The 21,530-nt window shown below is 42.0% G+C and overlaps 1 protein-coding gene across 2 annotated transcripts in view; it reads right to left on the bottom strand.

Moving 5' to 3' along the window:
* Nucleotides 1-21,530, bottom strand: part of WWTR1 (WW domain containing transcription regulator 1) — a 146,604-nt gene that overhangs the window by 31,821 nt on the left and 93,253 nt on the right. For both annotated transcript variants that reach the window (XM_040234629.1, XM_040234622.1), the window contains exon 4: nucleotides 411-613. In XM_040234629.1, the coding sequence (XP_040090563.1) occupies nucleotides 411-613 (203 nt within the window). The remainder of the gene's footprint in view (nucleotides 1-410; nucleotides 614-21,530) is intronic.

Below are 21,530 nucleotides of genomic sequence, written 5' to 3' on the forward strand. Positions count from 1 at the left end.
ATACAGCTAGTCTGTGTGCTCACAGATTTGGCTCTCAAGATTTTGCAAGTAGAGAATGGAAGTTTGGAGCAGAGTTTTGGGTCTTTAATGCTTATGGAAATGAAGTGAAGTTGCTCAGTTGCATCCGACTCTTTGCAACCCCATGGACTGCAGCCCACCAGGCTCCTCCATCCATGGGATTTTCCAGGCAAGAGTACTGGAGTGGGGTGCCATTTCCTTCTCCAGGGGATCTTCCTGACCCAGGGATCAAACCCAGGTCTCCCGCATTGTAGCCAGATGCTTTTACCGTCTGAGCCACCAGGGAAGTCCAATGCTTCTGGAGAAAGATTTATTTTACTTTGATGGCAAGTGGCTACCTACCTAGTAGCCTTGACCACGAAGCCTCCACCAGGTACCACCGAAGGCCATACCTGCCTCATGAGCTCCTCCTGGCGCATCCTAATCCTTTCTCTCTCCATCTGGATCCTCTGAAGCCGAAGCTTCTGCTGCTGCTGCTGTTGGGTGGTCAGCGCATTGGGCATACTCATGAGCCCCGCTGATGGGTTCTGAGGGGGATGGTTCTGCTGGCTCAGGGAACTGGGTGCCATCTGCTGCTGGTGTTGGTGATTCATCACTACGGAGAGAACAGGGAGATGAGTGACCAGGACCACAGCACCTTATCAAAAAGAGACCATCAGAATGCTGTGGACTTTAGATTCCTGAGATTCCTTCCCAAGTACTTTGCTGCTTATCATTACTGTTTAAGTAATCATTACCTTAATTCAATTCACAGAGACTCAGATACTGGCCCCTCTCCTGACCCACGTAGTCTTAGCTCTTGTGCCCTGTTAAAAGTCTGATTTCACACCTTGCCTGTGTCTAGGGTACATTTCAATCCTTAAATAGAACATAGTGGTCATAAGCAAATTCCACAAAGGTTACCACAACATGAAAGCTAATTTCACCAGGACATGTGGGTGTGTGTGCCTATCCTCAGACAACCTGCATGTTTATGGCAGAGCTAAGAAGGGCATGTGATCATGGATAGTGGTGGGTGTAAAATAATATTTAGGACAAGTGAGCGAACTGACAGGTAAAACACAGCACCTAGATCACGGGTCTACACAAAAGCAGGACCCCATTCATGCTTTGTTAAAAGAGGATGCCCCAAAGACATTATTAGTGAGAAATTATGAGCGAATGATTAGAGAACATTTAGTGAGAATTATTAGTGAGAAAGAAATTATATAAAAGATGCTAACCATGTTTTTGACTGGATAAAGGCATAGAAGTGTTTTCAACTTTTTAAGGATTTTCTATTTGTCTGTATTTACCAATATTAAAACTTTAGCATACAGTACTTCACGTTACAAAACACTTTTAAATAGTTTAATAAATTATATTAGTGTCCCCTCCCCTAAAAAAATGCATCTTAAAAAGTGCTAGTTTTTCTCAAGACAGTTTACCTATCAAATTTGCCTAACTTCTACTGGGTAATATCCTACAATAAAGAAAACCATGTTTTCCAGTCTATTTGCTCCTAAGTCAGGGCCAAAGGCAACAATGTGTAACTTTATATACTTACTTCATTCCTGAGGGGAAAAAAAAAATGTAATTTGTGCTATATTTGATATCATTACCTTTAAAGATAAAATTATTGGCATACTGTACTTAAAGTTCAGAGTGAAATATTTCAGATCTTCAGTTTGATACAGATATTACATGGGAACATATTATACCCAAACTTTCTTAGGTGAATTTTAAAACACACACACACATACACACTGAAAAAAAAGTACCAGGGAACCCTCCTACACTGTTGGTGGGAATATAAATTGGTACAACTGCTAAGTAAAACAGTACAGAAGCTCCTTAAAAGCTAAAAAGAGAACTACCGTATCACCCAACAATCCCACTCCTGGGCATATATCTGGAGAAAACCATAACTTGAAAAGACACATGAGCCCCAGTGTTCACTGCGGCACTATTTACAATAGCCAAGACAAGGAAGCCACCTGAATGTCCATCAACAGAGGAATGGATAAACCAGATGTGGTACATATATACAACGGGATATCACTCAGCCATGAAAAAGAACAAAATATATTTACAAAACAGAAACAGATTCACAGACCTAGAAAACAAACGTATGGCTACCAAAGAGAAAACACAATGGGGGGGGAGGATAAATTAGGAATTTGGGATTAACATACATACACTATATAAAATAGACAATCAACAAGGGCCTACTGTGTAGCACAGGGAATTCTACTCAGTACTACGTAATGACCTACATGGGAAAAGAATCTAAAAAAGAATGAATACATGTACATGTATAACTGAATCACTATGCTGTACACTAGTACAACATTGTAAATCAACTACACTTCCATAAAATGTTTAAAAAGAAAGAGAAAACAAAGGACCACCACTTAAGATTTTCTGTAGAACTGGCTTCCTTAAGGAAGAATTAGCTCCTTGACAGGAAGTTCCTCTGGATAGGAGTAGAGGTGGGATAAAAATCTCTTTTTTGAAATTTACCTCTAACTCACTCAGATCTTTATTGCATTCCCACTGTGTGCTGGATGCTGGGTTTATAGCTGGATAAACAGCTTTTGCCCTCACAGGAACTAACAGGCTATTGCAAGGAACGTGTGAAGAAATGAGATGAGGTTTTACGCTTGTCTGTGAAAATTAAAGTGAAAGTTCCTCAGCTGTGTCCAACTCTTGGCAACCCCAGGGAATGTAGCCAGCCAGGCCCCTCTATCCATGGAATTCTCCAGGCCAAAATACTGGGGTGGATAGCCGTTCCCTTCTCCAGCGGATCTTCCCAACCCAGGGATCGACCTCGGGTCTCCTGCATTGCAGGTGGATTTTTAAGCATCTGGGCCACCAGGGAAGCTTGTCTGTAGAGCACTAAAATGTTAGGCTTTATAAAGATTCCTGGAGAACATCTAGTTCAGCTTTTTATTTTGTGAAAGCCAGGGAGGCGAGGGGTGTGCTCTGCTTAGAACTGGAGCCAAAGTTGAACTCCTGACACCCTGTCCACCTGCCCTTTCAACTGTCCTTCGCCACCCTGTCACACCTGAGACCAAAGTCCAGGAACAATCACTGAAACTGGGGCAACCCCCCTACACACAATTTGCCTTCAATGGACCACAATGAAAGGCTACTTAAACAGCAGGCCCTCAAAACAGGCTCCTGGGCCCAAAGGTTGCTCAGGTTACAAGCAGGAAGGGCTGAAGGAGGGTTTGGACAGGCTGACAACTCTGCTTAATCACAGAGAAGTCGCTCAAGACAAGGTAAGATACTGGAGTATTCTGCAAAAATAGTTTGGGTTTCACTTCCTGAATCAACTCCACCGCCAAGAACTCTCACCTCCTGGCACAGAAGGAAACTCGGTAAATGATGGGATGAATGAATGAAACCAGCTGGGCATTCCTTATGTTCTTAGTCCAAGAACAGAAAAAAAGCATCGTTGTGACTGATGCCAAAATAACTGAAATAAGTAGTTCATTTCTACAGCTTGGAGCATAATTACAATCTCTATTTGAAGGCCTGGGTGGGAGGGTCAGGGATTGGGCACATACTGTGTCATAGGGAAAAATTCTCTTAAAATAAAGATTCAAGTAAGACAAAGTCCAGATACTCAGAAGGGTTTAATTCATAAGACCTCTTTCAGGCCAGAAGAAGGAAGCTTAGATAGAAAAATAGTGATTATCTCCAGGCACAGTTGTTTCTGAACCTTCTGTAAAAGTATGCTCCTATTTATCTGATGTAACTACCACAGGAAAAAGAAGCCCGATTGTGTCTGTAAGAGGAATGTGTAAATTGAATATTTCCAATATCACAAATCCCTAGGTTAGGAAAAAGAGGCTTGAACATCCTAAATTTTTGTTAGTAGTTCAGAGGTTTTTTTGTTTGTTTGTTTGTTTGTTTTTTGGCCACTCCATGTGGCATGCAGGATCTTAGTTCCCTGACTAGAGATTGAACCCTTGCTCCCTGCAGTGGAAGTATAGTCTTACCCACTGGACTGCCAGAGAAATCCCCGGAGGTTAATTTTTATAACTCAGATCCCTTGAAAAGTATTAAAACTGACTCAGGTCTGGTACTTACTGACATGCCAAGTCAACTGGATCAGAACTATCTTCCATGACTTGGGAAGCCAGCCCTGTCATTGTCTTCACACACAGGACTGTTACTCTACTCCACACATCATCCAGACACTGGAGTCAGGTTTTACTGATGTCTACATCCTTATCTGGGGGGAGTTTAAGACTGGGTGGAGATCGCTTCTAAAAACCACACCTTTGCTAGCCTCTAAAACACCAGCCCTTACAGGGACCATCTACAGGGAGGCATGGTGGACATGCTGCTTTCTTCCATTTAATTTAGATTTGACCATTTAGACTAAACATCTCCAGTTATTAACTGTAAAGACTGGAAGAGAATAGAACTTAGCCAATGGCTTTGTCTTCAAAATAAATCACACCCACCAACAGAGAAGTATGTATGAGAAAATTCATCTTGATACTGTCCGTAACAGTCCACCAATAAGAGATCATGATTCATTCAGAGGAAGGCTATGTAACTATTCCAAAGAATAAAGAAACTCTGTAGTTACTTCTATGAAACAATCTCTAAGAAGCAACTTTCAGAAGGGGGAAAAAAAATCCAAGGAACAGGATGTATGTAAGAGCATAGTAGTTATAATTAGAAAAATAGGGGTGGGGTGGGGTGCATATTACACACAAAACAGTAAATTTCTCAAGAAAAATACACAACAGGAGGTGCCTCTGGAGAGGAAACTGGGTGTCAGGGCTGGGAAGCGATCTTCCTTTTCCTCTTCTGTACTGTTTGAAGTTTTCCTGTGTGTATTACTTATGTAAAATATACAAATGCAAAAATAAAAAACAGAAAACAAAAGCATGGTCATGGAGGCATCAAATATGCAAAATATTTTCTTGGTGGAATGAAAGGAGGTAAACCCCAAATTACCTGAAAAACAACAAATAAGGCTTAAAATATAGTCAAGATCCTCAAAACTAAGAGCCTGCCTGGAGCAACTTTTCCACGTAGAGATGAGGAAGCAATACCCAGAGAAACAGTGAACTGAGGGAAGGTCATAAAATAGTCATGGCCTAAAAGCCAGGTGTCCTGACTCACTCCACGTGCCCAAGGTTTACCCTGTTGCTCTGCTCCCTGCAGTTGTTTCATTTCAGAGGGTTACTTACTGAACCTTTTATTAGGTTGAATCTTGTGAACTTTACCGATGGTTGAGGTTCTTTAAAACCACTGCTTTCGTAGCTACTCAGAGACAAAGAGGGGCAGAAGAATTTTAAGACAGAGATAAACAGAGAGGAAGTCCTTGGGAGAATACAGAAGGAAAACATCTAGATTTGCAACAAACGAAATACTTCTTGGGATAATATCCCATAACACTTTAGGGAAAGAATAGTTTAATTTAAGAAAAGAAAAAAAAAGTACAGTATCTCAAATGCAGTGAAAGTGAAATTGCTCAGTCGTGTCTGACTCTTTACGACCCCATGGACTGTATGTATCTTACAAGGGATTTTCCAGGCAAGAATACTGGAGTGGGTTGCCATTTCCTTCTCCAGGAGATCTTCCCGAACCAGGGATTGAACCTGGGTCTCCAGCATTGTAGGCTGACGCTTTACCATCAAGGCTATGGGGGAAGTCCCCTCAAATGCAGTATCTGAGGCCAAACCAGTTAAGGACAGACTACCATTAAATGCCTTAAAAATGCTAAAGACCTAGTCAGTTCTAGACTTTTGCCAGCCCCCACAGAAAGGAATAACCCAAACAAAAGTGTTCTCCGTTAAAGCAGGAATGCATTAAAACTAAAGCAGAGACTTCTCTTTTTTTCCCTTCCAAGAGAGTCAGAATTTAAATTCAAATTCACATTTATCTTTTTCACTGTTTTCATCTCCTTTTCCCTTTTGTTTTTCCTTCTTCAATAATTGACTTTCTCTTGAGTGTTTGGCCATCAAACATAATCACGCTCTACAGACATGTAACCAGACATATTTCACTGTTATTATTCAATATAAAAGAAAACACCAAGAAAAACAAACTCCACAGCATTTGAGATAGGAACACTCTTCTGAGTCAATGACTGTGAAGTAAATGGTCAACATGGGAATAGGGTGTGCAGAGGTGCATGGGGTCTACACATGACCCTCTGGCTAATGCCCACTGGGACACTGATGCACCCTCTAACTTGCTCCAGCCAACATACCACTCGGTCATGTCTACAAAGGCCCCACAAGATTCGAGGCCAGGAAGGTCCCTGGACTCCATTTTAAGCCAGCATGTCATCTGCTGTATAAGAAGTAGACAAGAAAAAGGTTAAGGCTTCACTCCTGAACTTTTTGCCTTTTGCAGCACCAGGAACTGAGAGCGACAGCTCATAGACAGAGTATTTTGGCAGCTTCCCCAAGCCAGGAGCTGCAGACTAGGAGGGAGGCCAGGGAATCAGGCTGCCCAGCAAGCCTCCTGGAATGTTTGACAAAAGTCTCTCTGGCCTCGGAGAAGTTCAGTGGCTTGGTTTTCTGTGTCCTGGGCTTGCTTCCCCCCTCCACCTTTTTTAAAAATAGGCTGTGGCTATATACACACACACACACACACAAACAATGCCAAGTGAAGAAAACAAAACCATAAGGTTGGGCTCAACTACAAAACCCATCACGGGCCTGCATCAGGCTGGCTCTGAGCAGATTACGGAAAGGACAACCAGCGTGCCAATGGCTAGACGCCACACCTAAGCCCTAGAAAGACACAATCCTTCTCCGTGATGCACACGTGAGTCTAGGGAGGACAAAGAGGAATACTTGTTGTTAGTTAGGCATTTCTCCTCTTCTCCTCAGCCTCCTTTCTCCTCTTGACAACAGCTCCTCAGCTGTGGAGTTTCTATGCATAGCTCTTTGAGTTGAACTTTAAAAACGTGGTTTTGGATTTCCCAGGTGATCTAGTGGCTAAGACTTTGTGCTCCCACTGCAGGAGGCCTAGGTTCAATCCCTAGTCAGGGAACTAGATCCCACAGGCTGCAAATAAAGATCCTGTGTGCTGCAACTAAGACCCAGTGCAGCCAAATTAATTAATTAATTTTGAAAAACATATGGTTTTGTTAACATGTCAGAGGCACAATTCCATGCAATTGAGGGGGGAGGCCTGCCCAGCACTGCATGAATTCTTCCTCTCCCAGTACCCATTATCCAGCTTCTGTACTTCTCTTCTGTCAAGAATGGAGAGAGTTTCATATGTTGCTATGATTCATTATTTTAGTAAAAATATAATGTCCATGAGTCTACACTCATATAAACAAATAATTGAATAAATAAATAAATGCCAGGAGAAGAGGCAAACCTGTAGAGACAAATTTCAGATAATTTAATGTAGATACACTGTCCTCAATGAAGGGGAGAAAACTCCCACTCCTGATGTATGGACTGTACATAGTAACCTCCTCCCAATGAGCACAGTTATCCAATGGTAGCGAGGGACAGCAACTTTACAGGGGAGGAATTTTGTACACTGGGCAGGTGATCAAGATCAACATCAACAGTGATAAGCCATGGTGATGACATGACTCCTTGATAAGATGTGATGAGAATGGTACTTTATTTCTGTGCTCCTCCTCCCCAAGACCCATCATCCCAACCTGATCGGAGAAAAACATCAAATTCCCGTAGCGGGAAATCCTGTAAAATTCCTAAGCTGTATTCAGAATTATCAAGGTCATCAAAAACAAGGAAAGTCTAAGAAACTTTCATAGCCAAGAACAGTTTAAGGAGACATGACAAGTAAAGATAACATGGTATACAGCTGGGGACATTAAGAAAAAAACTAAGAAAATCTGAATAAAGTATGAAAGTTAGTTAATAATAATGTATCCATATTGGTTTATTAATGATAACATCTGTTTTTATTGTATGTTAATATCATACAATGTAAGATGTTACTAATACAGGAATTTGGGTGAGAGGCATATGAGAACTCTATCATGATTTTTTCTGAAAATCTAAAACAGATATAAGAAAACCATGTGGGTGTCTGTGTATGTATGTGTGTGTGTATAGTAATCACATCTTCAATAAATACCAGGAACTGTGTTTGGCACTGTCTTTTCAATACTCACTATCAAATAATCTCCATAGCATATATAAAAAATGAATAGATATTATAGGGTAGATTAAAAATGGATAAATATGCAAAAGAAAACATGCTCTGGAGACTTCCCTGGTGATCCAGTGGTTAAGACTCTGTGCTTCCAGGTTAGGGGGCCTTGGGTTCGATCTCTGGTCAGGGAACTAAGATCCACGTGCCACATTGCATGGCCAAATTGAAAGAATGAAAGGAAGGCAGGAAGAAAAAATAAAGAAAGGAATGAAGGAAGAAAGAAAGAAAGAAAACATGGTCTAAGTGTGTCTCATGGGAGCAAATAGATATTAAGTTAGAAGTTTAAAAAATTATAACAGCTGCTTCCCATGTTTCATGGTCAATTAAGATTGGGAAATACTGGGCTAAACAAAGTTAAAAGAATTTATTTTATTGCAGAATTTCTCAAAGACCTTAACATACAAACAGACAATGAGACTTTCCAAGAGGGAGTTATAAAATATAGCACTTCTCAACCTTGTTCTCCTGAGGAGGGATACTACAAAATGCTGGTCCCCTGCATCTTAGCAGATGTCTTGGCAGTACTGAATTGTGAATTGAATTGAAAATGAATGAATATTTATTAAGCTCCTACTATGTGCTGAGCTTCTCAAAGTCAACTGAGCAGCTGTGTGGAGTGTGGAGTCAGAGAAAGGGACATGTAGCCTATAGATGTTGAACAAAGTGGTTCCCTGTGCCTAGAATTATCCACTGCTGTTCAAGATACAAAGTAACAACAACAAAAAAAAAAACCCAAAACAAAGCACAGGGAAAGCCAGGGTTATAAGAGACTGCCAGAACAGCCGCTGATATTCTCCATCCATCCCTTTCAAATATCGATTTAACAGGAAGATTTCTAAGATGGTTTAACTTGTGTATCAATTTTCACAGGTGGTAAGCACAATCCAGCTAAACGAACTTCTGTTTTTTCAAAATAAACTTTTATTTTAGTTTGGGGATTTCCTTTTTTTTAACCAGCTTCTATGATAAAACAACATCAAGAGCTCTGAAGCACCCTTCTGACAGCATGCCTTTGAAGGGCTGACTTATTATTGTGAAAATCTGGTTACAGTTCCTCAAAGTAGGTGAAAATGCAACATTTGAATACATACGTTGGGTATGATCTGGGATGTGGGAAAAATTCTTCCTCCCAGATGGAACAGGTGTTAAACTCAGTTTGATGTTTGGACTATGTTTATATGAACTGCATCGGAAACACATTCCAGAAACTTAACACCAAGAGGGCAACACGAGCTCTTCTGCAGTGTGGGCTGTTACGATTCCATTCTCTGTCCCCATCTTACAAATGATGACACAGGTCTGTCAGAGAGGGTGACCAATTGTCCTGGTTCTACTAAGGGGTTTCCTGGGACGTGGGACTTTCAGGGCTAAATCTGGAAGAGTCCCGAGCAGATGCTGTGGCTGGTCACCCTACACCTGTGACTGCCCACGCTCCCAGAGCTAACTCATGGCAGTAGGACCCAAGTTTCCTATTTCTATCCTAACATGTTTCCTTACAAAGAGAACCAGCACTCATAGGAGAGAACCATTTGATATTCAGAATGAGAGTCAGGCTGTCCATCAAATCAGCTCTCAATGTGTCCTCCATCAGTTACGACCAGCTGTCTGTCCTTTTGCACCCATACAACTTGGTAATCAGTGCCTCTCAGGTGGCACCAGCAGTCAAGAATCCACCTGCCAATGCAGGAGATGCAAGAGATGTGGGTTTGATCCCTGGGTTGGGAAGATCCCTGGAGGAGGAAATGGCAACCCAGTCCAGTATTCTTGCCTGGAGAATCCTGTGGACAGAGGAGCCTGGTGGGCAACAGTCCATAGGGTCACAAAGAGTTGGATAAGGCAGCGCACATTCACATGTGATGATTGGTAGAGGGACTATTACTCCAGCACTTACTCTGCAACTTTTTAAAGAAATTAAGCACTATTATGACATTGCATTGTATTGCTCATACATATGAGCCTTCAAGGCAGGAAATCTTTCTCACTGGATTCTAGGTTGAGCCACACACAGCGAGCAGAAGCACTTTTAAGAAACACTGAACTGTTCTCTTCCTGTGATTTGAACTCTCACCTTCCTGAGGGCTGGATTCATGCTCTATAAACAAAACCACGTCTCCCCCGTCCCTTAGTATCAACTCTACTGGTAAGAATATTCCTTATAAACCCAGAACAAATTTCAATAAATTTGAAATTTATTTCAAATCTGACTTGTTGATGCACACAGAAGGCACCAAATACATTTTCCCTGAGAATGTTTATGGATTTATGGGTCAGAAATGGGTAGTAAAATATCAATTCATTTTAAAGATGATCAGCAGAGGCTTTTTTTTTTTTTTTTTTAATTTAAAAGAAAAGCCAGAGCAAACGGGAAACCCATCCCCACTACACACACAGACACAAATCTTTCTGTTCGGGATGCATTTTAATTATTACATCCCATACTCTTTGAAAGATTGAGGGCAGGAGGATTAGGGGACGACAGAGGATGAGATGGTTGGATGGCATCACTGACTCGATGGACATGGGTTTGGGTGGACTCCGGGAGGTGGTGATGGACAGAAAGGCGTGGCGTGCCGCGGTTCATGGGGTTGCAAAGAGTCGAACGTGACTGAGCAACTGAACTGAACTGAACTGAACTGATACTCTTATAAGTGGATATTTAATGAATAATAGATTTTTGTTGCAGCTTTCTCTTTACTCCTGGAGCATAACTCCCTATTGAGGACCCAATGCATTTTGTTCTTGTTTTACCATTAGTGTTTTACAAATCCCACCATCCTCATCATAGCTGTGGCCACGTATTTACCCCACTTTGAAGCATCACCACAGAAGTTCAGGCTGGAAGGAGCTTAGTCCATTTTGACCAAGTTCCTCAATCTTTTTTCTAGCAGCAGGATCTTTCCCCAGAGCCTGATATATGGCATGAAGCAGAGACACCCCACATGTGCAGGGGTTCATTCACAGCATGCCTGCAGCTGGTGCTAGTGTCGGTGAGTGCTTAAAAGGCACTCCTTTGATTCTCTTCTCTAAATTGTCTCGGTCTGGCTTTCACTCTGCTTTCCCTACAGGCGTTTCCCAACTCTTGAGTCAAAATACTAAACAAAGTTTTAAAATATGTTGGACAGACATGGCTCTTGGAGACTGGATATTAACTAAGCTTAGCTTCTGCTCGCATGCCCCAAAACCCTGGCATGGGGCCTTGGGACACAATTTAAAACCAATGATTTAAGCCAGTTCACTCATTTGAGAGATGAAGAAACTTGGAAGGTTAATTGACTCAGCACAAATCACAAGCATAGACTGTGACAAACCTAGGAAGCTCAGGGAATGTGCTGGAATGCATGGCTGGCGTCAGCTGCCCTGACCACCAATCACTGCCCGGTCCTGCAGTCAAAAACTATTTACTGAGTTAAATTTGGTGACAAGGATTAAGAGGAGTTTCCTTTGCCCTGTTTCACAAAAAGGTCCAAAGCAGACTAATTTAATTAACTTATTTACTTGTAAAATGATGAAATCAACATAGTCAAATGTTAGGATGACACCCTGTTTGTGGGATCTGCTTTTACAGAAAATGGTATATATAGGGCTTTCTTCTTCCATCCTTAAAAAAAAAAAAAAAAAAAAAGACCAAATCAGGTTATCTTTGAAGCATTACATTTCATAATACAGGAAGGGTTCAACCAGAAGAGGTGGCGTCAACATGCAATACTAGCCCTTCTGGCCACAGAGGCTCCGGGGAAATGATGATATGCAACAGAGAGAAGCCAAAACATACAGGTGTAAATCGTATCTGACATATGCATGGACCTAGCCACACCAAGCTTCAAAAATATTTCCGCATCGAGAGTGTCTGGGTACAGCTGCAGGTCTTTTTCTGTTTCTGGGCCATACAGGGTTTAACTCGTGTGAACCGGCCAACGTCAGGTGTCCGGCAGCCCAGTCTGATGGAAAACACATGTCTACGGAGGTAGAAAGACAAACCCAGTCTCAATCCAGCCTGGACTCAGTCACGATTCAACGAAGGGGGGTAAAAGGGCTGCAGACACGTCTCTCGCCCTTCTTGCGTCTCTCTCAGCTCCTGCCAACAATGAGTCGCTTGTTTCTCTTATTTCCCAGAAACAGTATTAGCTGTCCAACAAGGTCAGCAAAAAAAAAAAAAAAAGGCAGCTTTTCACTTCAGGGTGCATTCGGTTCCAAAAATCTGTAAAGTATTAAACCAAGAAGTTGCACTATCCCAACTTCACACTGAGCTCTTTATTCCAATTCTGGGTGAGAATAATTCTAAGGACATTTCTCAGCCGGCTCAGTTGATAAGACACAAAATTCTGGGATCTATGTACATTCAGACACACTTTCTCGACTTCAAACCTTAACATCACTTCCAGGTGCTCCCAGAATCAGACAGGTGGATCTTAGATTCTCCAGATGCCCCCAGCTCAACTGGTTTTAGACTCGTAGCCCAACCTACATTTACTTCACAGGAATCCCTGAATTTTAGCAGCAGCCAACGATTTTCCTACCTGCCATCCTGTGTGTTCATCCAAACAGTAATCGAGTCAACAAACCAGGGTGCAAACATCCAGGCAACTCTGTACTCTTAGGCGTAAAGATGGAAAAGCCTATAACATGATTTTCATGTTTTCCTAGCAAATGCAGCAGGGCTTCCCTGGGGGGTCAGGTGGTAAAGAGTCTGCCTACAATGCAGGAGATCAGGGTTTGATACCTGGGTCGGGAAGATCCCTTCAGTATGCTTGCCTGGAGAATCCAATGGACAGAAGAGCCTAGTGGGTCGTCTGGTCACAATCCATAGGGTCACAAAGAGATGGACACAACAAAGAGATGGACACAACTGAGCAACTAACCACAGCAAATGCATCACCTCCGATAAACTCTCTCCTGACTAACGAAAATAAATGCATGAACAGTGAATATGTATTTTACAATGAAATAATAATTAATGAAATAATTTTTTAAAATATACATTATAAAATGTATATTTTACTGGCATGTAAAGGATTTCACATCAGTTTTCATTGTTGTAAGAGATCTAGAACAAACTATGAAAAAAAAATCACATCTGACATTCATTTCTTCTGGATCCTTCAGCTATAAAGAAATCATATTTCTTCCACCTAAAGCAGCACCAGAAAGTACTACTTGATTCCATCTGATTTCTGGGCTATCGAAAGATTTATCAAAAGGGGCTGAGCAGAAAGCACATCTATGAAGGCAGTGAATTTAGGCACCTAATGACTAACTCCGGAAAAAAAAAGAGAAAACTAGGTGCTTCACCGTCCTGCTTCACAAAGTTATCTTTGTGTCTTTGAATTTTATTCCATGGCCTGGCAACAGCAGCAAAACCAAAACTTTTCTTGTTTTATTATCTTCAGACAATAGGTATACTTTTATCCCAGCAGGAAATGGAAACTCTGATCCATGCATTTATTTTCATTAGTCAGGAGAGAGTTTATTGTAGCTTTTTATTGGTTAGCTTTCCTGAATGATTTTAAAACTACTCCAGGTGCAGAGTGTGGCAACCCGAACTCAGTAACAGAAAATGAATCCACAGCTGTGTTCCACTAGAAGTAGGAAGAAGTTGCCAGCGTGGGCCAATAGTCCTTAATCTGTTTTCTTTTTACTATGTGCCATTCTAGTAAACATCTTTATTATTGAAAGAGCTCATACAACAGACACTCCAAGAGATAAGTCAAAGGATTTGAACAATGTATAGACGAGAACATGTATTTACTAATCAAATGTGGAAAAATTATCAGCTTCACAAGAAAGTGTAGAAATGCAAATTAAACAGTCATTCTTTAGCAACCAAATTAACAGAAACAACACAGTAATGAGGAGTATTTTGCATCACGCCATGAGTATGCAAGAAAAAAGAAACAAGAATTCAACCGGGGTAGCAGGATTAAGAAATCTGGTAAAATTATGTATCAAATTTAGAGACTTTGTGCTTATATGCATTTTAAAGACTGTACCCATAGATCTAGGACCTATAGTGACCCCCAAAAGTTAATTACCTTCACAATGAAAATGTATCAAAATACTAATAGTGGGCCTCGAATGGTAGGCCTATGGATGATTTTTTTTTCCTTTCTAGTCGGTTCACTTAAATATTCACTCACCAAATACCTGCTGAGCCCCAAGCAAGTGCAAGGCCCTGTTTCTAGGTGCTAGAGACAGTGGAGGACAGTGGAGAACAAGACCGAAAGGTCTTGCCCTTCAGGAGATTATAGTCTAGTGGGGAGACAAATACATAGTATAACTCTAGCGATAAGGGCTTTGAATAAACAAATGCAGAACTAGTGGAGAGAAGCATTCCTTCTGTGTCTGAGGAGGTAATTTGTAAAAACATTGGATGGGGGACTTCCCAGGTGGTCCAGTGGCTAAGACTTCCCGCTCCCAATGCAGGGGGCCGGTGCAGGAGGCTCCCAATACAGGAATCAATGCAGTTTGATCCCTGGTCAGGGAACTAGATCCCACAAGCCTCAATTAAGAGTTCACATGCCCCAACCAAAGATCCCATACGCTGCAGTTAAGACCCAGAGCGGCCAAATTTAAAAAACACACACACACACACACACATTTTTTTTAAATGTGGTTTAAGTGCAGAAATCAGGGTGGGAGACATTCTAGGCTGATGGAGATCAAAGGTCCTGAGGTGGGAGGGTGCCTGACCTGTGGGAATGGAGTACATGAGCAAAACAGGGTGGCCAACATGGCTGAAGGGCACAGGGTCGGGGGCAGGGACCGGGGCCCGAGGGGCATCATGACTGGTGAGCACTGCTGTAGTCGCTAAGTTGTGTCCGACCCTTCTGCTACCCCATGGACTGGAGCCTGCAGTCCATGGGATTTCTCAGGCAAGAATACTGGAGTGGACTGCCATTCCCTTTTCCAAGAGATCTTCCCCGCCCAGGGACTGAGCCCACATCTCCTGCATTGCAGGCAGATTCTTTACCACTGAGCGCTGCAGTTAGTCTCTCTTCCAAAGTGATAGAAATCTCCATCAGCTTTACTGCTCAAACTCCATGAGAAACTGCCAGAGTATTTTATACACGATGGTAAAATTTAAAATTCTGAAGAAATCCAGAGATGGAGAAGTTCTGGGAGTAGACTGCTCAGGATCTGTGTCTCTGGGCTGTTCTCCCAGCCCGGTGAGGTGACTCAGAGTCACTTTGGGACAAGAAAGGAGTAAGCTCTGAGGTGATGAGGAGAGGTAGAAATCAAAGCAGCTGTGCTTTTTAAACATGTTCAGAAGGAGATTCCGATTCCAAGCAAAACAAACAAACAAAAACTTACACCTCTAATTTCATTTGGGAAGGTGTGCCAAGGGGGTTCTATTCTTAAAAAAGAAAATGAGGGACTGCTCTGGTGGTCCAGTGGTTAGGAATCTGCCTGCCAATGGAGGAGACAGGTTCAATCCCTGGTCCAGGAAGATTCCACATGCCTTGGGGCAAATAAGTCAACTAGTGAGCTCACACGCCCTAGAGCCTGTGCTCCACAACTAGATGATAAGTCCTGCTTGCTGCAACTAGAGAAAGCCCATGCACAGCAACAAAGACCCAACGCAGCCCTAAATAATAAAAATTTTTAACAAAATAGAAAAATGAAACAAAACACCCAAAAGAAAAACACCTCAACTCTGAATTTTCTCAGTAGTATCCCTGAGTCCAGCTGGGTACCGTGGGTAGCCTTGTGGTCTGCAGCCATTCCCGGCTGGTGTTCTCAGATGATGCCACCACCCAGGGTCTAGGGAGGGCAGAGAAAACATCTCTCTAAAGCTCCTGGTGTTCACCGTGGGAAGATTTTTTGAGCACTGTCTGCTAGATCAGTTTAGATCATTTATGGGGAATTCCTTCTTCAGCCGCTACACTTCGAAAAACTGTTTCTCCTCTACACCAGGCAAGTCTTTCCCTCCTGATGTTCTGACTCCTGTAACTGAACATGCGGCCCTCTCTGCACAAGTCCCCAAGTCTCGGAGTTAAGTCTTCAGGCACCTCTAGAAACCACACAAGGCCTGCAGTATGCACTTTCTTCCCTGGCTTTATTATTTTCTCAGTCTTTTACCCCAACTTAAGTTTATTACCTGTATCCCTTTTTTTCTGGCCAGGCTGTAGGGCTTGTGGGTTCTTAGTCCCCTGACCAAGGATCGAACCTGTGTCCCTGCAGTGGAAGCATAGAGTCCTAACCACTGCACAGTAAGAATTCCCTATCTATCCTTTTGAAGTAAGTGTTTTGGAAAAGGCAAGAGTATAATCGATGGACAGAAGCATCACAGTTTCATTTTTAAAACCCTCTCTCTGTATATGGGCTTCCCAGCGGTCACTAGTGGTAAAGAACCCTCCTGCCAATGCAGGAGACGTAAGAGATGTGGGTTCGATCCCTAGGTTGGGAAGATCCCTGGAGAAGGGCACAGCAACCCATTCCAGTATTCTTTTTTTTTTTTTTTCATTCCAGTATTCTTGCCTGGAGAAACCCATGGACAGAGGAGCCTGATGGGCTACATACAGTCCATAGGGCTGCAGAGAGTCAGACATGACTGAAGCAACTTAGCACACATGCACAATCTCTGTATACACAGCTACACTGACAAACTGATAGTATTACTTATGAATTAAGTAGTGTTCTAAGAAGCTTTAAGCGAGCACGTTAGATATGGCATTTTCTCATCATCCTGAGGAAGGAAAAGTATTTACATGACCTGAGGACACATCTTACAGAGACCTGGGGGATCAAAAAGTTTTCCTCATGTCGGAGAAAGCAATGGCACCCCACTCCAGTACTCTTGCCTGGAGAACCCCGTGGACGGAGGAGCCTGGTGGGCTGCAGTCCATGGGGTCACTGAGAGTCAAACGACTGAGCGACTTCACTTTCACTTTTCTCTTTCATGCATTGGAGAAGGAAATGGCAACCCACTCCAGTGTTCTTGCCTGGAGAATCCCAGGGATGGGGGAGCCTGGTGGGCTGCCGTCTATGGGGTCGCACAGAGTTGGACACGACTAAAGCGACTTAGCAGCAGCAGCACTGTCTTTATGGAACACACTTGTGAGCGAAGCCTGACTAAAGCAACTTAGCAGCAGCACTGTCTTTATGGAACACACTTGTGAACCAAGCCTGCTGAGCTGAGCAAACTCTGACCTCCTCCCAACATCACCCATTCTGGGACAAACTGACATGTGCCTCCTGACAGGATGCAGAAGAACACAAACATCACCTTTGTGCTACGCCTGCCAAAAAGGTACAACCTAAATCTAAACCAGGAGGAAACACCATGTCAAGGTCCAGAAACACGAAAGCTATAGGTAAAAAAAATTCCAGGTAAAAACAAATTAAGGAGAGAAGACGATTAAATACAATGAATGACCTTCAACAGACCCTGGACCAGAAACCAAATGGCCATAAAGGAAACTACTGTGCCAAATGAAACTTCAAAAAGTGAAAGTTGTTCAGGTGTGTCCAACTCTTTGTGACCTCATGGCTTGTAGCCCGCCAGGCTCCTCTGTCCATGGAATTCTACAGGCCAGAATGCTGGAGTGGGTAGTCATTCTCTTCTCCGAGGTATCTTCCCAACCCAGGGATGGAACCCAGGTCTCCCACATGGCAGGCAAATTCTTTACCGTCTGAGCCACCAGGGAAGCCCCACAAAAAAGCAAGTCACACAAATTTTTTGGTTTCCCGGTGTACAAAAAGCTATGCTTATACTACACTGTAGTCTATTAAATTTATTGTACGTACACACACACACACACATATATATACAATGCCATTATTTCTAAAAAAATGTACATATCTTAATTAAAAGGTTCCTTCTTGTTTAAAAATGCTAACCATCATTTGAGCCTTTAATGAGTCAATCTTTTTGCATTAGTGATCAAAGTATACTGATCACAGATCACAACAACAAGTACAATAATAATGAAAAAGTTTTAAATATTGCAAGAATTACTAAAATGTGACACAGAGACACAGTAAACAAATACTCTTGGGAAAACGACACTGATAGTTCTGTATGATGCAAGGTTGCCACAAACCTTCAATTTGTAAAAAGTGCAGTATCTGTGAAACACAAAAAAGTGAAGCGCAGTTATACAAGGTCAGCCTGCATTGCACTTACGAAAGAATATGTCCGTTCAGAAAATTCAGTCTACAGTATGGGGGAAAGGGCATGAAGTCTCCAACTTAGTCCTGAGAAGTTAAGAAAAAATGGATATGTAATACATCTTCATACAGGGAAAGAGAGAGAAGCAAATGAGGCAATTATAAACAATTAACAGGATTCCCTGGTGGTCCAGTGGTTAAGAATCTGACTTGCGACCCCGTAGACGGCAGCCCACCAGGCTCCCCTGTCCCTGGGATTCTCCAGGCAAGAACACTGGAGTGGGTTGCCATTTCCTTCTCCAATGCATGAAAGTGAAAAGTGAAAGTGAAGTCGCTCAGTCATTTGACTCTTAGTGACCCCATGGACTGCAGCCCACCAGGCTGCTCCATCCATGGGGTTTTCCAGGCAAGAGTACTGGAGTGGGGTGCCATTGCTGTAACTAGAGCCAAAAATAAATAAATAATTTTTTTTTTATTTTTTTTTTAATGAACACGTAACAAAGACAAATCTGGCAAAGGTATGTGTGAGTTCCTGGTACTAAGTTTTAGATTATTTCAAAATAAAAGGTGACACATTACAACAACAAAGAAAAAAACTTTCCCTAAACACACCCTAAACTCCCTGGAGATGGAAAAATCTCAGTCTGGCATAGTCCAGACAAACTGTACTGTATACAGGCCATTGTGCTGTGATGTTATTTCTCCTGGAGGAAATGGCTACTGCCCAATGGCTTTGAGAACTGACTGGGGTTTGGAAGGGGAGAACCCTAACACAGGTGCTACAAGACTCTGATACTTTACACTCACTGTTCCTCCTAGCCTTGTAACCTCCACCCCGGATCCCAACTGTTATTTGTGGACAAAAATACACTGCCTGTCATTTCAGTAAACAGAGAGTGTTGCTCGCCATCAAGCCATCCACCACTGCAGGTGACCCCAACAATGAGCCCCCATGAACACTGCGGATAGAGAAAAATAGGATATTGACCCTAGATAATTAAGTTGTAAATCAAAGAAATAATTTCAATGAGTCTAGATTCTTGCATCTTCCCATACATAGAAAAGCACTAAAGTCATTAATTTGAGATTTTGTGTGTGTGTGTGATTAGCAGTAATCTTTTGACGTCTGACTTTTTTTTTTTCCCCTTCGGTAAAAACTCCTATATATCCTGACTTCTCCCCTTACCTTTTCTGAACAGTCCCTCAGTGCTATTTGAGAGGCTGTTTCCTGGGCAACAGTCCTCAGGAAGGCCCCTAAACAAAATATAATTCTCAGCTTTTAGGCTGCACTTTATTTTTTTCAGTTGACACATCTCAAGGAAAAAAAAAAACAAAACAACTATGTGCAGTGACAGACGTTAATTAGGTTTATTGTCCTGATCATTGCATAACATATCTGCATATCGAATCACAAGATTATTTCTTGCTGTACACAAGAAACTAATATAATCTTTATGTCAATTACATCTCAATTTTTGTAAAAAAAAAAATCTCATTAAAAAAAAATACAGAGCCTGGAAAGACAGGACAAAGAGGTGTGCTACAGGTCTGGTCTTGCAGAAGAAAAAACTCTATACAACTGTGCCTGGCAACAAGACACTGAACTAAAGAATTACAAGTTTTCTTGGGGACAACTTGGGTTCCCAGAGTTAGCTGACTATAAAGCCTGAGGCCCTGGGGTGCAAGGCCCTCACTTCCAAGGTCAGAGCAGAAGAAACTGTTCCAGGTTGGCCTTCTTGATAGAAGGAAAAAATTAGACAAGCTAGAAGGGCAGAGTTGAGACTGCAGAAGGAACTGCCATTAGCAGCTGCCCTGAGCATTCGTTTTGCTAGGATGGAATGAGCCAGTTTCACTTGGGAAGAAATAATAATTCCATTCTAATTAATTCAGGCATTATGGCAATTGATAAGAGTGGAAGTAGAATATTTTTCTTTCATTTAAAGTGTAAGTTTGAAGCAACTATATGAAAGCCCTGTGAGCCAGGACTAAGTCATCCATATTAAATTTTTTTTTTTACTTTATTTTTTCCATCTCTGCAAATATTTAACTCCTGGCAAAACTGAAAACTCAAAACTCACTCTTCACTGGTGTCTAAGAAATATAATACTGGAAAAGAAAAGGATGAAAATAATATGGAATGAGACACATGACATGTACTGGGAAGCAAACTTCAAATGAAACTTCCATTTATGATTTAGTCAAAAATATATGGATATGCAAGTTGAAAACCAGAGCAAGTGGGAAAGAGAGGTGCCTGGCTAAAAGTACACTTTTTTGTGGCAACTTTGAAAAAAATGAGGAAATTAAAGGAAGGCACAAAAATTTAAGTACAAGAATATTTACTGCGTATAATATAATCTATATAAATAATAAAAAATAGAATCAACATTTACATCTCCAGTAAAAGAACTGGAAAAATAAGTTATTATAGAATTACACAATGGCAGCTATACAGCCATTAACATGATGGCTGTAATGGTGTAAAGAAAGAAATATGCCCCAAGTCCATTCATATACATATTTATACATATATGATGGAGAAGGCAATGGCACCCCACTCCAGTACTCTTGCCTGGAAGATCTCATGGATGGAGGAGCCTGGTAGGCTGCAGTCCGTGGGGTCTTGTAGTCGGACACGACTGAGTGACTTCACTTTCACTTTTCACTTTCATGCATTGGAGAAGGAAATGGCAATCCACTCCACTGTTCTTGCCTGGAGAATCTCAGGGACGGGGGAGCCTGGTGGGCTGCCATCTATGGGGTCACACAGAGTCGAACGCGACTGAAGCGACTTAGCAGCAGCAGATACATATATGAATTAAATGTGGTTTAGTCGCTAAGTCATGTCCGACTCTTTGCAACCCGATGGAGATTCTCATTAAACAATGAGAATCTAATCCATACCAATCAGAATTACAAAGACTAAAAAGTTTGCTAATAAACATTATTGGCCAGAGTAGGAGGAAAGCAACGCTTTAATACACCGTTGCATGCATGTCAAGTCACTTCAGTCATGTTCGATTCTTTCCAACCCTATGGACCCTAGCCCGCCAGGCTCCCCTGTCCACAGGGATTGCCCAGGCAAGAATACTGGAGTGGGCTGCTGAGCCCTCCTCCAGGAGATTCTCCTGACTCAGGGATAGAACCCAAGTCTCTTATGTCTCCTGCATTGCCAGGGGTCGGGGGTTCTTTACCACTAGTGCCACCTGGGAAGCCCCATTAATGGTAGGAGTATAAATTCATGT

The sequence above is a fragment of the Oryx dammah genome, unplaced genomic scaffold (genome assembly GCF_014754425.2).
Source record: "Oryx dammah isolate SB20612 unplaced genomic scaffold, SCBI_Odam_1.1 HiC_scaffold_2, whole genome shotgun sequence".
NCBI classification, from domain to species: domain Eukaryota; kingdom Metazoa; phylum Chordata; class Mammalia; order Artiodactyla; family Bovidae; genus Oryx; species Oryx dammah.